At 38.5% G+C, this 16,045-nt stretch overlaps 1 protein-coding gene across 4 annotated transcripts; it reads right to left on the bottom strand.

Moving 5' to 3' along the window:
• Positions 1-510: 510 nt before the first annotated feature.
• On the bottom strand, positions 511-16,012 carry tbc1d30 (TBC1 domain family, member 30). Of its 4 annotated transcripts, XM_052119123.1 has the most exons (14): positions 15,361-16,012; positions 12,813-12,977; positions 8,553-8,614; positions 8,359-8,424; positions 8,121-8,246; positions 7,273-7,458; positions 6,999-7,167; positions 6,709-6,877; positions 6,395-6,500; positions 5,579-5,685; positions 4,520-4,668; positions 3,855-4,061; positions 3,016-3,081; positions 511-2,665 (listed from the first exon to the last, which is right to left on the bottom strand). In XM_052119123.1, the coding sequence occupies exons 1-14, from the start codon at positions 15,869-15,871 to the stop codon at positions 1,767-1,769; spliced, it is 2,988 nt and encodes a 995-aa protein (XP_051975083.1). In that variant the 5' UTR covers positions 15,872-16,012; the 3' UTR covers positions 511-1,766. The 4 variants fall into 4 exon arrangements, with proteins under 4 accessions (XP_051975083.1, XP_051975084.1, XP_051975085.1 ...); XM_052119124.1 differs by lacking the exon at positions 3,016-3,081; XM_052119125.1 differs by lacking the exons at positions 12,813-12,977; positions 15,361-16,012 and adding an exon at positions 10,176-10,698.
• Positions 16,013-16,045: the final 33 nt, after the last annotated feature.

Raw genomic sequence — 16,045 nt, forward strand, 5'->3', positions numbered from 1 at the left:
TATGCTTTGTTGTTGTCAATGTTAAATAACATGTGCTGAAATTTTAAATATCACTGCTACAACACCAATCTTCAGCACCATCAATGTAACCCCCTTCCCCCTCAGATCAAGCTGTAGTTAAATATTCCTAGGTTTTAATGCATCTATGTTTCCAAACAGGTGAAAGTGAGTCAATCCACTCGAGACACTTACTATATTTCAGTGATATCTTTCAGGGCTTAGGAATATTTTCTCCATACCATTCTAAATAATAATAAAAGGCTTACAGCACCTTTAAGAGACAATTTATGTAAATGTGTGTCATTGAAGAGGACCCCATTCCTGTACTTTGCCTAGGACCCCCAAATCACTAAATCCGCCCCTGGCCCGAGGTTAGCTCCGTTGATATCATTACAGTTGTCAGACAACAACTGCACAAGTTGAGCCTGAACTCATACCATCACATCATGAACAAGAAACAACCAACTTGCAGAAACTGAAATAAACAAAGACTTTTTTTCAATACTTGCAAGTCTTTTATTCACTGTGCTGAATATTTGAACTCCCAGCACTTGTACGCCCCAAAGAGAAATCAACATTCAGAGAGACATTCGATTGTAACTCAAATGAGACAAAAAAAAACAACAACAACGTTTTGACAGAAAACATGTGCTACTCAGATGGAAAAAAACAACAACACAATTCATTGAAGGAGAGAAGACAGAACTGCACGGCTTGATTGTAAATATCAGATTGAAGAGAATAAATTAACAGAAGCTCACAGGAACAAGTGAACATGGAAAAACAAGAGAGCTTTAAATGTGTTGTGGTACAAGTTCATGGCTTGTGAAGACTTGTAGTATCTTCTATAGTCATTTAATATGAGACTTTACATAGGTGTTGTTACTCTACTTGATTTTGATAGATTTAGAGCATATATATATATACATACACAGTGCATTGTGGCAAATACTGGTTGCCTGAACATGCAGCAAAGATACTTTCAAAGATACAAACCCTTCAATCGTGTGACTTGAGTCTGCAAGGCATTACTCCCAGTTGTTTTTGTAGGGTCTTCTTACATAAACATATTAGAGAGAAACCTCATGAATTCATAGTGATTGCCTATAACTGTGACTTTGGGTGTTTTAGATGCACTTAATGGCATGTTTTTTGGAATGCGTGTGCTTTACAAGTCAAGAGCTTCAAACCCAAAGTATTGATATGAAAAATGAAAGAGCTTTAACTCATTTAAAGGGATAGTTCACCCAAAAATCTAAATTCTCTCATTATATACTCACCCTCATGCCATCCCAGATGTGTATGATTTTTTTATTTTGCAGAACACAAAGATTTTTAGATTAATTTATCAGCTCTGTAGGTCCTTACAATGCAAGTAAAAAAAATAAAAATCACATAAAGGCCACTAAAAGTAATCCATACAACTCTAGTGGTTTAATCCATGTGTTCAGAAGCATTATGATAGGTGTGGGTTTGAAACAGATGAATATTTAAGTCCTTTTTTTTAACCATAAATCTCCACTTTCACTTTTTTCACATTTTGAAAGTGAAAGTGGAGATTTATGGCCTTTATGTGATATTTGGAGCTTCACAGTTCTGGTCACCATTCACTTGCATTGTAAGGACCTACAGAGCTGAGATATTCTTCTAAAAATCTTAAATTTGTTTTCTGAAGTAGAAAGAAAGTCATTCACATCTAGGATGGCATGAGGGTGAGTAAATGAAGAGAGATTTTTCATTCTTCTGTGATCTATCATTTTAAGTGCTCATCGTCTCTTGGTGCTGCTTCCCACATGGTTCATACTTCTACTCATCTGAGGAAAGTGCACGTTTGGAGTTCTGGCAGTTGGGCCGTAGAGGCCCAAGTTTCTTGCAGCAATGGACCTGCGAGGCGTTTTGATGCAGGGGAAAGGGGAGAAGATCTGCTGTGGTTGTGAAGGTTCTCCCGCTAAGCTTGAGGGGCTTCTTCTGAGGGAACCTCCACTTTCTGAGCTGGAAGAGTCTGAACCTGGACGGCGAGTGGATGGGAGTGGAGTTGGAGCTGTGGGTTTGGGCTCCTTTCTTGATTGGGGTTCTAGTGGTGTAGGTGGCTCTGGGTCAGTTGAGGTTGGAGAAGCTGGTTCTGGCAAAGGTTCCAGCTCCAGAGAAGACAGCTGGTTCTCAATCGATTGGATATCCTGTTCTTCTCCAGAGCTGTGGTCTTGCAGAGAGCTTTCAGCCACAACAGTCACTTCCTCACAAGTCTCATCTTGCTCTTCAGGTGCAGTCTTTTTGTCCTCCTTTTGGTCTTCCACACTTCCTTCCTCACTATTCTTCTCCTCTTCCTCTCCAGGTGCTCCTTCCACTGTGCTCTTGCTCTGTTTTGGAGATTGATCGTTTTCTAGTTCCATAGAATTGTCAAAGCCGAGCTGGGCCCGGGCTCGGGCGATGTTCCTCTGATGCGTGCGCACATGCGTGCGCCAGGGGGAATGGAGCCTCACCCGGGACACCTGATCCTGGCTTGGGGTGGAATGGGCTTCGGGCAAAGGGTGCATTCCTCCATTATGGATAAATCCATTTTTTGAGGATCTTTCACCAGGCCTGGGCTTCCTACCAAGAAGAAGATGGTTGACCACAGGGGATGGACCAATTTGAGAGGCAAGGATACTTGTGGCTGGACATTTATCTGTAAAGAACCAATGTCAAAGAGTAAGAAAACACTAGTATTTGTAAACAGAATGTTAAGTCTTCAATATGCCCTCAAGGGGCGCTATAGCAATATTCCATTAAAAATACCTTGCAAAATTTGCACAAATGAAATAATGCAAAAACTTTACCATGTTACAATTCCCTGCAAAGCATGGATCACATAGTGGAAATCACCTACAATCATTCACCCCATCTTTCACCAAAAACATTACTAAAAAATGATCACATGATTATTGCATTACCCACCAGCGGACCCAACACCATCCAAAATAACTCATCTGCACCGCATGCAGTGGCTTAAATATCTAACGTGGAATCAGTTTATACCAGTGTTGTGCTTCTGTTGTTTACTGGGTTGATGAGGCTCAATAGTTTCAGCTTCCACTGGAGGTCCTGAGAAAAATGTGACAACACACTGACTAACACTATATATATATATATATATATATATATATATATATATATATATATATACTAAGTGTCGGAATGTACCTTTTGCCTTAGTTTTGAATTGTGCATCTATTGTTTTATCATTTAAAAACCAAACAAAATGTCTTTTTGTGAAATATGTGAAGGGCACTTGAGCTACAGTATCTTTCTTTAAAATAAATGCCATTAGATTTTGTTTTCAAATGCAATGACATTAGTATGTTTTTAAGTATGCCTTCAGTATCTAAATACATTCTGGGGCAACTGCACCACTGGAAAACATAAAAATTAAGAAAATAATACACTTTGATGCCAGTGTGTTAAAAATAAAAAACAGCAGCCTAAAAAAATGTAATATACTCAAACTGAAATTACATCTCCATATCTTGTCCAAACAAGTCTATCAATATGTTCCTTCTACCTGCATTAGCGTTCGGGTTCATTTAGTGAACTGGCTCATTCGGACCAGTTCAAAACATTCTTAATAATCAAATAATCTCTTAAGAGAGTTTTCAGATGTCTCCATGCAGAATTTTATTCTCTGTTTTTGTAGTAGAATTGCTGTTTACAGTATTGTCACTATTAGGCTATATGGATTGCATCAAATGTTATAATTCATAATATTGTTAATTATGAATAATATGAATTGTTCCCAATCTGTTAACAAAATTGTTGCCATTTTACAGTTTTACCCCTAAAAGTAATACCTTACATTTGGGAGTCAGTTCATCGCTAACCTGCATGGATGTAGAGTAGACCGGTCTGCTGCTGTTGTTTCTGTTTGATGCGAGAGTACTGCTTCTTCAGCGCACTGATGTCAGTACTCATGCGCTCCAGCATCATACTGTTAATGGCCGCCTGATGCTCCGCCCGGCCCGCGCCAACCGCCCCAGGACTGAGCTCTGCCATGTTACTGCAATCAGAGCCCTGCTCCACTCTCTGATCTGAAAAAAGAAAAATACATGATCCAATTTGTAAAAATTGGCTTGCGAGTGCCAAAATGTTTGGCAAGTGTTCGTGAGAAATTGCTGCATCGGCCCTTTTCCAAACCCAGTGTTTACTTGCACTGAAGTCTGTCATTGTTTTTAACCAACCACCTAAAAATAGCAAGACCTGACAAATGGGTTTAAATGAGTTTGCAGGCTGATTCAGACAGGGTTTGAGGATTTGTGAATCTTTCCAAGGTTAGGCTGGCAGTGTGAGCTACAGTGAGCTCATAATGTTTGCATTAGTTTATATATTTCAAGTGACTCATAAAATGTTAATCATTAAAAACAAATCATAAATGTCTCGTCCATTTGATACATTCATATAATATCACATTTGCAGCAATATCATTATGGGCATTGCGGTGGGACTGTAACAGGTTTAATAATCTGATGAAATGCAAGCAGAAACAGACCTTTAAGGTGCTTTTGGTATCTTTGGATCTCAGGGGCCAGAAGTCCGCCGAGAGGTCCCAGGCAGCCCAGGGCGGTAACAAAAGTGTCTTCATTATCCATGTCAGCATCATCATCATCATCATCACTCTCCCATCCATGGAGTGCCTGACTATAAATAGAAATAGTGAACATATTATTTCTAATAACAAGAAGATATGTACATATTCTGAAGAAAACGCAAGCAGTGATGGCCAGTGCAAAACTCTTCAACAATACTCGGGTGTTTTCGGCGGTTGCCCAGAGGTTGCTATGCGGTTGCTCACTGGCCCGAGTCAGAAGAGCCCAAGCTCTTCTCTCATTTACTGATATCATTTAAATGTCTCAGGGCTCTGTAACTGGAATTTTTACTAGTAAATATGCAATGAGGACAAATGACTTTGCCAAATGCATAAATATAAAAGTAAACTAACGCTAAGAACTTTAAAATGTCATTTGGCCTTCCATACACGTGTAATGGTTAAATAAGCCAGCATGCCTGGTCCAGAGAGTTCAGTCTTATATCGCCTCCATCTAGGGCATTTTCATGTTTAATTAAGGTGGATTCTACATTTTATAATATAGGATGAAGATGGGTAAAGTGGGAAAGTTAAGCTTGATTCCCATTGTATCATATGTATTTCCTTAAATGGTCAAAAATCATTACTTAACTAATCGTTGGGAAGTAAACAATTAACTTGAGGTTTTCTATTGATGAAATTGAGGAGTGCTTCTGTTTTTCAAGACCACGTTTCAAGTTTCCAAAAGTCTCCCACTTTGACAATATTGTGTGTCAAACACTAAAACTACAGTTAATTCAAGGTCAACTTTAGTTTAGGTAGTTTTGGGTTTATGAAAAAGTATTTTAGGTTCAGTTTATTCAATCATTTCAGTTAATGAAAAAATTGATTTAGTTTTCCTTAACTATAATTACACTGGTTTACACTAAGAATAAGATAAGGGAGAACATTTGCACACTCTAGTCACACATTAAATCATTTTTATGACAGTTAAACAGCACTGGATCTTTTTATTGTGTATACCTGCTGTTAGCTCTGACTGGGGCGGGGAAGGGATTGATGTTATAGGTGTATTTCTCCCGGAGCTCTGCCAACTGGGGAAATGGGAAAGGAGCCGTGGAGTAGACAGTCTGTCGAGAGGAACACAGGTGCATTTCATATACACACACACACACACACATTTCACATTTTTGCGTGACTTGTACATATTGCGGCAGTTTCCTGGTGACATGAACAATAGAGACGTTACAAAAACAATGACTTTTACATTTTATATTTATGCATTTGGCAGACACTCTTATCCAAAGCGACTTAAAGTGCATTCAATGTGTACACTGTATCAGGTTTATCAGTTTGTGTTCCTGGGAATCAAAGCCATGATCTACTAGGAACATGGCAGATAAAGTCAAGAGTAACACGTCAGATTTTACTTGACTTTTCGGCCTGTTCCTCACACAATGCTATCTTATGACATTAAACCACTTTTAGTAGCTCAACTGCTAGAGCGCTGCACTTTCGATGCAAAGGACCGGAGTACGAGTCCTAAAGAGCACGCGGAAAGTGTCATAGAAACAACACAAAATGACGTGCTTGCTACAGCAATTGAGTTTTTCATCTCACATTTGCTTCATATGACACTATCAGTTAGGTTTAGGTTTAAGATTTAGGGTAAGGAGGTCGGTTTTGAACTCAATATAGCATTAATCTTATTAGGCGCCACTCAGTGGACTGCCACAGAACATGCAAGGAGCCATGTAATATCATTCTGCAAAAATGTTACCACAGTCGCATCATTTTCTTTAAGAGACCAGGCTCATTGAATAACGGCACCCGTCTTACCTGCATGAGTTCATTGGAGTCGATAAGGTTGTGCTCCAGCATTTCCTGGGTCAGGCAGCCCATAGTACTATAGAATTCATCAGCAGTCTGGCACTCCTCAACTCTCCTGTGAGATAGAAAAGAAAACAACATAGGTAAGAAACTGGCAGCACGAATTATAAAAGTTGATAATTGTTCTAAAATGTATATTTCAGATATGATTAATGTTCACATACTGTAGGTTTCCTCATCACATGCCAAGACATGAGTTGTGGAATCTGTCATGAATTGGAACCAACTGTTTTTCCGCATGTACCTATGATTGTTGAACTTACTCTCCGAGTTTGGCCCAGATGGCCAGAGCTACACGCAGCAGCATTTCAGAGCCCTCAAAGAAGACAGAATCCCAGATCTTCAGCACGGTGTAGTGGGGTAGACAGGTGGCAAACATGGTGAGAAACCACTGCATGGTGAAGACATTAGTGAGCGGAGGCTCATAGCTGCCTGAAACAACACAACGACAGTCAGCGATGGCATTTGACACAACATCATGTCATGCGGATGAACGGGTGTACTCCAACACAGTTTGTTTGTTCACATCTATATATCCGGGGTTGACACACACCTCCCCCTTTACGATTGGCTACTTTCTGTAGATGATGGAGATGCTGAGAAAGTTCTGGAAGTTTCAGTCTCAACAGATCCCTGAACACGGCCATGTCCACTGAGAGCGCACGCAGGTTATTGGCAAAGTAGCTATCAGGAAGAACTTTATCAATCAAATATATCATCACCTGTACAGGAACAAAGACATGTTTTCAACACATTTTTGCATTTCGGTCCAAAACAAAAATTGAGATTACAAATTCAACTCAGATATAATAGACATGTAATCAAACCTTTAAAGCATCTCCTTCATTCCCCTCCGTAACTTTCAGGATTAGGGCAGCCAGAACATTGAAGCCCTGACAGTAGCCGACACTCTTGTTCCAGCGGGCGTATGCCAGCAGTACCCGCTTTAACACAACCCGGTCCTGCTCAGCCTCTTGCCCACAATAAGAACTGCAACCTGTCCGGTGCAAGTCCTGGATGAGATGAGAAGGAAATACAAAGTGTGCATTTTAATGCAACCCAGGTTTATATAAATAAAAAAGGAGCATCCTTTTCTGAAATAAAGTCAATAGGGAAGGACGAGAGAGAGAGAGAGAGAGAGAGAGAGAGAGAGAGAGAGAGAGAGAGAGAGAGAGACCACAAGCAAGCAAAAAAGGCAACTTTCCAAGAGAAGAAATTGAACTTTGCCCATTTCGCACACCTGCCTTCGATGAATCACTGTTCTCATGCAGCACTACACAGACAAACACACATGCACTGTTCCATTATCCACTTACTACTGACGCACAAAGTGCAAACATCCTGCTGCACCATTTGACATTTAATCTGACTGACTCTGAAAGTCTTCTCTAAAGCCACAATTTATTTGCTTGCTAATAATAAAATAATATACAAAATGTAGTTAAAAAGAGATGTACACCTTGTCATTCATGATGATGTGGGGAATATACAAAAGCTGTGGTTTCACAATTAAACTGCTAGTTTATTTTGTGGTTATGACTTTAGAAATGTTTTGTTCAGAAAACTCAAATGGACCAGAACAATCATATAGAAAAGGTAGTAGCATGTGTCAAATAGGATTTCTAAAGAGCAATGAGTCTTATAGAGAAAATCGCATCGAACTACATGCGTGTACCTTGACTATTTGAATTCCCAAAGAGTCGTCATCCGGATTGCTGCGATCATTAAAGGCAAATCTCATAGTTTTCTCCCAGTCTATAGAAATGCTGTGGAGATACTGGTCAGCTAGGGTCAGCCATACCTACATTAAGCAAACCAAACATTAATCCCACATTTGATGTGCACATTTACCAAGACCAGTACAAATGGGAACATTGTTCGTAAACAGAGGACAAAATTTCCTCCACTCCTACCCTCTTCCTCCACTCTTTGGGAATGCCAGCTGGCAGCCTGGCCACTGCTTTCAGGGCATCATACCACTGCAGAGTGATAATTAAAAAAAAACATACAAATCAACATATAAAACCAAAAACATTAGTACTGTAGTTAATTTCTACATGGGGGGATTAGGTACAGGTGTACAGCAGAACAGGTATCCCATTCATACTTGTTGAAAGCCGTTCTTGCCAAGAGATGGTTCGATAGTGAACTTCAACCTTGTGTCCACCCCTGCAAAGAGACAAAAGAGTGTATAAACCGTGAGACATAATGAGGTATAAATAGGATGTCCTGAGCTGCAGGTGTCTCATTAACAAATGAACTGACTGAAGCATTGATGTTGTATAATCAGCGTTCAGCATGAACATAAAAAGACTGAAAGTGGTCATGATCTAAAATGCATGTAGTGAAAACAAGTGTATGAATAATAAATGAAGGTTTGTTTTCATTTGATGGCTCTTCACTTGTGATGAGACCCAGTTACCTAACTAATCTCAAGTAGTCAACTGCCTCTCTAACAGCATAGGCATATAGGTATATTATTTTCGTCGACCATGATCACATCAATGACAATGCATGTTTTATTATACAGTTAATTTTATATCTGCAAATGCAAATATACCAACTAAGCCTATCTTCGCAGTTTTCATAAACAATATCAAAATCTTTAAACATAAAAAAGCAAACAAAACGTAAAAAAATAAATACTAATATTTATGTCTAAAGCAACATGTATGTGTCATTTCTTGTATTTTTGCATTTCCTGTCTGTTTAAATAAATGTGCATGAAAGTAAAAGTCTTGCATGATGTGTGAATAGGATAACAGCACTAGAGAAAAACAAAAATACGACAGAAATTATAGGAAACAACTAATTTCGTTGTCGATCACGACGTGGAAACCAAACGCGATGTATGATAAAGTTGATAAATGTCGCTGTCCAGTCAGCCATGGTGCTGAATTTCAACCTCCTGCTACAGTAGAGCTTCTTGACACCATCATGTGTCGATAAACGCAAGTTTTTTTTTAGTTCATATTTTGATATAACGACATACATCTGGAATAACATTCAAAGTATACGTTAAAATGTCTAAAATCGGTGTATCTTTTACATAAAAGCCAGTTTAGCAGTTAGCAAACCGCTAAGTCCTATCAAACGCGTTTGTAAACAATGGCTAAATCTAGAGTACCAATACAATGTTTTGAAAAAGAAAGCAGCTATTTCTGTTTTCCAGCCGACTTTTGGTGCACACGAATGAATAAAAGAACTACCTCTCACCATTTCCGTTCTAGTTTAACGTTATAAATGAGGCGAATGGCAAACATCTCTGCATAGTATTTCACTTCTTCAGTCGGGACTGTACAGGATTAACCTCCATGATCCCTCCACCCCTCTTACTGCAACCATGTTCAAATATACAGCAGAGAACATGTGTCTGGATCAAAAGCAGTGGGCAGGTACTTTCTGCAACCCTCCAAGCCAAAACAATGAGCACCAATAATACTTCAGTTGAAATATTAGGCTAGATTAATACATTTATAATATTGAATAATATAATGGATATAATTATTACATTAAAGTTGACATTATGTTTATATAATAAACCATATTTATATGAGATATTACATATAACCTATATAGGCCTAATATATATATATATATAAAGAGGTCTCTTATAGGTCAAACCTTAGGAACAGTAATCGATGTCATTGGCATCCATTTAAAGCCAATAAAAAACTCTAATGGGCGAATGAGAAAAGCTGGTAGTAGGCCTATAGGTGTGTGGATTCACCTGGCTCTAGGGTGCACAGCAGGCGCGGCGCTTTCCTGGAGATCCCGTTGCGTTTCTTCAGCACATTACTGATAAGATTACCGACTCCTGCACCTGCATTCTGCCGCTTCACACAACCCCTAGACCTCTTCGACGAAACAACCCTTTCCTGCTTCATCTGGAGAACACAAACCCGAGAGGACGAGGTCCGTTTGATCGCCTCTTGGACCTATAAACCGCATACCACCTCACGGCTTTCGCTTCGAATCTCCTTTGCGCATTAAAACTCCCACCGCAAAATTGAATATATCCTCGTGATGGACGAACTAATCAATAAATCACAATCTCGGTCACATTGAAGCATCCTTTATGCTCAGACGCGAGATAACATCCATGCACAAGAATGATAAAAACAAAAATAATGTCAAAGAATCAAAAGGTGATCCAAATAAACCCGAAGGATATTCAGCGAGAGGCTGAATCAAGCGGTGATGCGCGTGTTTCGACACCCACATATGAGCGTCACATTGAAGGGTGAGAGGGGGGAGGAGGGACCGGTGGAGCTCTGAAGGATGGGCCGGAGATATGATGAGGGGAAATATGAAACCGACAACTAAACAACTCGGGAACAATGGCCAATAAATGATTGACCAAAGGGAGCACTAATCTAAATCGTGAAGAATAACCAATGCAAATTCACCGCAGCAAAATTACAAGAAATTGTAGACCAAGAGTGTCCTCTTGACTTTGGATAAGATGGTTGCATTGCCATCAATGAAATAATCATATTATGCAAGTAAACTGAAGCGATGTAGCCCAAGCTTTAGAAAAGAGTTGGAGTAATCAGGGACGGATTATGACTTGCAACATTCAAGCCCAGGGCCCCCATGGGCAGTCAAAGGTCCCTGGGCACTGGCCCCATTGGCCCGGTCAGTAATCCATCCCTGGGAGTAATGTAAAATAGACAAAGAAGAAAATAGTAACTATAGCATCGTGAAAGAAATTAATAATTAGTTACATATTTTAAAATATAATAGCAGCTGGTGAGCAAGTCCTCTTTTTCTATGCTACAGGACAGCCAGTATATAACATATACAGTATATGAGGAGGGACGGTGGTATACTGTAACTTACATGCATGTTAAGAGCATTTGGTTTTCTATTATTCTGGATAGAATAATAAAGTGGCCCCAAAAAGTATTTAGGCACGATATTTAAGTCACCTTTAAAAATGCCAAGTTAATACCGAATTAGACAACACAATATCAAACCATGTGGCATTCAGATCGCATGAATAAGTAGGTGCACAGGTGTTCCTAATAAAGTGCTCAGTGAGTGTATCTTAAAAGACAAATTCAGCACACTTTGCTTGCAAAACATTGAATGAGTTTGTTAGGTTTTAAATAAGAAAATATTGCATATACGGTTCAAAATGAAGACACTTTCTAGTTGTCAACCAGGTTCTCTGGATGTTTACTGGATCAATGTGATGAACTGAAAGTAATTGTAAATAACATTGTCCCCGATTGCGAAATTAAAGGTAACTTCAAAAATAATTGCAGATGCCACTTGGTTTGATATTTGTTATCTAATACAATGACGCTCATCCATTTTAAAATGTTCCTTAAGGGTCCCAAGTGTCATTTATTAGGTCACAATGGCCTGTACATGGAAAAACAATTCCAGATTTTCTCATTTAAAACATGCATGGTATATTTATTGACATGCAGCTAGTGAGAAATCAGCAGTTGTAACCAAAAAAAAAAAAAGTATTGAATACTTCCCTGTTACTCATGTTTACAAAAACAAATCTGCCAACCATAACTGTTCATATCCGCAATGCAACACAGCTTACATTAAGAATGGACTGATGAATGAAAACCATGCATGATATTTCATATACTGTACCTGCTTGACAGCGGTTGTCATGCTGCATGTAAATAAAATTGAGGGAAAAAGACATTAAGAGATGCAAGACAATATTATCTGTTGGTCTAATAACACCTATCCGCACTGAATACAAGGAATCAGGAAACATGAAAACTCATTGCAACCATAAATGTCAGCAAATAACTCTTTGACAAACACTAATTTGTGTTAGTCACAGTTCAAACCGCTACAACGTTACGGTGCCAATTTACATGTCAGTATCATAAACGAATCATCACAAATACATTTTCTCTGAAACAGGCGGCATGAATCTCCACTAACAAGTCAAAGTGTCTCATAAATGTTGATGATAAGACACTGACAGACAGCCATTATTTTCCCCAAAAGAACTCCAAGCAGTCTGCTTTTTTCAATCTGACTGAGTCTGTTAATAAATCATTCATTTTTAAAGGCAAGGAGGAGGCAAAACATAAAACCACTAAACTAACCTTAGCCAGGATGGGATTTGAGAACAATTCCCTCTGTCTAAGGCAGACTGTCTTCTAAAATCTAGAGAACTGTAAACTAGATCAGATGTCTACAGAAACCATATTAGACAACCACCACAGCCTTTGGTTATCTTTCATTTATCACTTAAAAATAAATGAAAGATAACAGACTTCATCAGAGAGGGCCAAGCATCCATGCAAGCTGAGATGTACTTTTGATCAAACCGTAAAGGCCTTGTAACACTGCCCAAAGCAGAAATAAGAGAAAGATTTGTAATTACGTCTTTTCTGGGAGACGGCTTGCAGACAGGCGGTGATTATATCACAGTTCTTCTGAAACTTCTGCCGCAGTCTGTCTTTCCTCTTCACCTGACGTACCAGTTTGGCGGATTGGACACCAATACGATACTTCACCTCCTGAATTATCCACTTAAGTTCCTCTTGATCTAAGCAGAGAATGAATGCAGTTCAAATATATGCATTTTTATCTCTCCATTCAGAGTGATAAAATGCAGTGAGGGTGCTAATCCCAGTTTAATTCCCCCAATGAGGTTATTAATAGGGCTGTCAATCGATTACTATTTTTAATCGAATTAATTACATGGTGTCCCGATTAATTAATCGCGATTAATCGCATGTACAAATGTTTGTTGAGAAAGCCCCTCATATCACAATAATTCAATATATAATGATTATACATATTTATATCAATATATAATTATACATAGTTATCTTTAAATATTAAATTATATATATAAAATATTCAGATAATTAAAATGCATTACATTCTTGTAGCAGAAGAGTTCATCATTGATAAGACGATACAAAAAGCAGCTTTAGAATACAATGTATTGTTTAATACCATATTATTGATCATAAGTCAATCATTGGCATACAGTTCACAGCAATCCATTACACAAGTGAATTTGTCAATCAGTATAAATTTAAATGAATGCTTACAAAACTTTTACATCTAGAGCCAAGAGGTATATTAAAACAAACAACAACAAAAAGGAAAATAAACAAACAGTTTAAATAAAAATATCAAATTGTTTACATATTTCAATACACTTTACAGATTTCTTGTTACTCAAATTGGAAATTGTTCTTAGGTATTGCTGAACCTCTGAATTAAAAATTAAAACTAATGGTTTAACGATGTACAGAATATATCGACATCACAATTAAATCTCTCTACAAGAAAACAATTAGTGGGGTATTTAGGAGATCATTTCAGAATTTTGCATCTCAATCCAGCCACACCCTGCGTCAGATATGCTTGTGTAGCGTCTCGGTTGCGTTGCATCATAAACATAAAATGTTTAGGTCACTGTGTCAAGTTAAATATAGTTTAATACTCAATCTTTAAACGCATCTTGAGATCCCTTCGTGTGTTTTGAACACAAGAACACCTACTGAAGTGTTTTCTTCACTGTATAAACTGTGAGTTGCTCACATAGCTGAAGTTTCACTTACTGCCCTCTGGAGTAAACAGGTGGTACTACAAGCATGCATTTTTCAGGAATATTCCAAATTATGGTCTGGGGGATGTGTGATTAAATGCGTTAATTTTTTTTAGCGCGTTATTTTTGTAAAATGAATCGCACAGAATGAACATGTTAAATCGACAGCCCTAGTTATTAAATACAAAAATATACTCGTAATATACTGAGAACGTGAGATTCTAGTGTCCAAAAAGCTCTCCAAGTGTCTAAAAGCCTCTCCAAACAAATTAAACATAATAACTGTCCATAAGAGCCAATTACACATGCTAATACAACAATGACTAAAGGTATGCTCTCATTTCAAAACATGCAGGCATGAGTAATGAATTCTCATTCAGTTCCATTCTGTGCCATTCGAGTCATCATCATCGAGTCCATGTCATGTGCTTGACAATTACTATTACTCGCTAAATTTTTGTCTGCGAGTAAAAAAAATGGGCTTGTTGTATTCTACTTTTATGAGAGCTTTCCAACGACATATGGCACATGGCTATTTGATCAGCTTGATGTTTTTACAGATTACAAAAAAATTATTAATAAAATATCAAAACAGAAATACTTCAGATTTGTCTGCAAATTTCAAAGCACTTGTTCATGCATTGTAAAATACAGCTTCTATGCTTTAAAACGATACCTATTTTGTGTTGGTCAAATAGGTATCGGTATTGGTGGGCCTATCCGAGTTTAAAGGTTACATTGTAAATATTCTCAATATAGAGACATACAAGATCAATATGATTGACAGAACATTGTGTATGCACACGTATACAAAAGGCCTCTGTATGTAAATTGTAATTATGTGCAACAAAGAAGCTGAGCACCTGAGACAACAATTAAATGACATCTGCAAACAAAGGGTTTAACAAGCTGTTGACGGTCTTTCCGATTGGGGTCTGTAATATATACAGTAATCTGGGTTCTTGACTTGACAAGCATGGGCAGCAGTATACTTTATCTGAAACATTTTTTGTATAATTAGCATACATGCATTTTTTATTAGGCTACCTCGAATTCAATATTTGTACTTTTTAAAATACACCTCACTGCAGCACCCAACTACATACCTTCCCCTATGCATATACAGCATCTAATTTATAACCTGAACTATTGACTATAGTCATTCACAATATCAAATGCACAGTTTAAACATAAGCCTACAGCATGTTTTGAAGACAAAAAATAACCTGGAAAAATCTCTCCAGACTTAAAATGCAAGTAATATAAATGTATTAGACACTGATTAATTAAAAGAAAGAAAGAACTCACAGTTTGTACTGGGTTGAGTGGACTATACTGTCATATATGTGAATGAAAGGGTGCTCACCTTTCTGAGCCAGGTATTTCATCTGATGGCGTCTCGTGTGCCTCTCTAGAAGTTCATTCAGAAAGTTTGATCCGGTGTTGCTCCTCCCGAGGAACGCGTCTGAACTGGAGGCTTCAGTCGAGCTGTCCATCCCTCGGACACTGTAACTGCTGTATGTGTCATAGAGCTCCACTAACAGACAGTCCACTATGGAAGATGCCCTGGACGCTCTCACATCATCATCTTCGTCTTCCGAATTCCCTCCTCCTCCTCGCTCCATACGGATCTCTCCATCTGGTGATCCATTAGGCACTTTTGCGCACTTTGATTGCGAGATTGACGATAAAGAAGTTTCGACAAATTCACATCTTCCATCTGAAACTGAACGGCCCTTTGAAACCCATTTGTGAAAAGCTGAGAAGTCCATGTACGACGCACCTGAGTTGACGAAAACTCCACTCTCCTCCTCAGAGCAGACGTCACATATGTCTATCTCCTTCAGTTCCTCTTTAGCAACTTCCACGCCGGACATGTTTTATTCCTCTAGCCCTCTTTAAAGTGTTACATTACAATCTCGTGCACATATGTAGCAAGTACAAACCAAAGAGGGTTTTGGAAGCATCAAGGAACTCAAGTTCCGGGTGTGTTCCATTCCTTGAGCGGGGTTGGCAGCGCCTTTCCCAGGCTCTTGTTTCCTTCCTGACAC

Source organism: Xyrauchen texanus, chromosome 45 (genome assembly GCF_025860055.1).
Source record: "Xyrauchen texanus isolate HMW12.3.18 chromosome 45, RBS_HiC_50CHRs, whole genome shotgun sequence".
In the NCBI taxonomy this organism is placed as follows: Eukaryota; Metazoa; Chordata; class Actinopteri; order Cypriniformes; family Catostomidae; genus Xyrauchen; species Xyrauchen texanus.

What these genes read in the sequence shown, in the direction of transcription:
- tbc1d30 (XM_052119123.1), bottom strand. Translation starts at nt 15,871, where the DNA reads ATGTCCGGCGTGGAAGTTGCTAAAGAGGAACTGAAGGAGATAGACATA. An exon ending in TGGGAATTCAAATAGTCAAG is followed by an intron (nt 7,459 to 8,120) that starts GTACACGCATGT and finishes CATCTCATCCAG; the next exon opens with GACTTGCACCGGACAGGTTG. An exon ending in AGCCAATCGTAAAGGGGGAG is followed by an intron (nt 6,878 to 6,998) that starts GTGTGTGTCAAC and finishes GTGTTGTTTCAG; the next exon opens with GCAGCTATGAGCCTCCGCTC.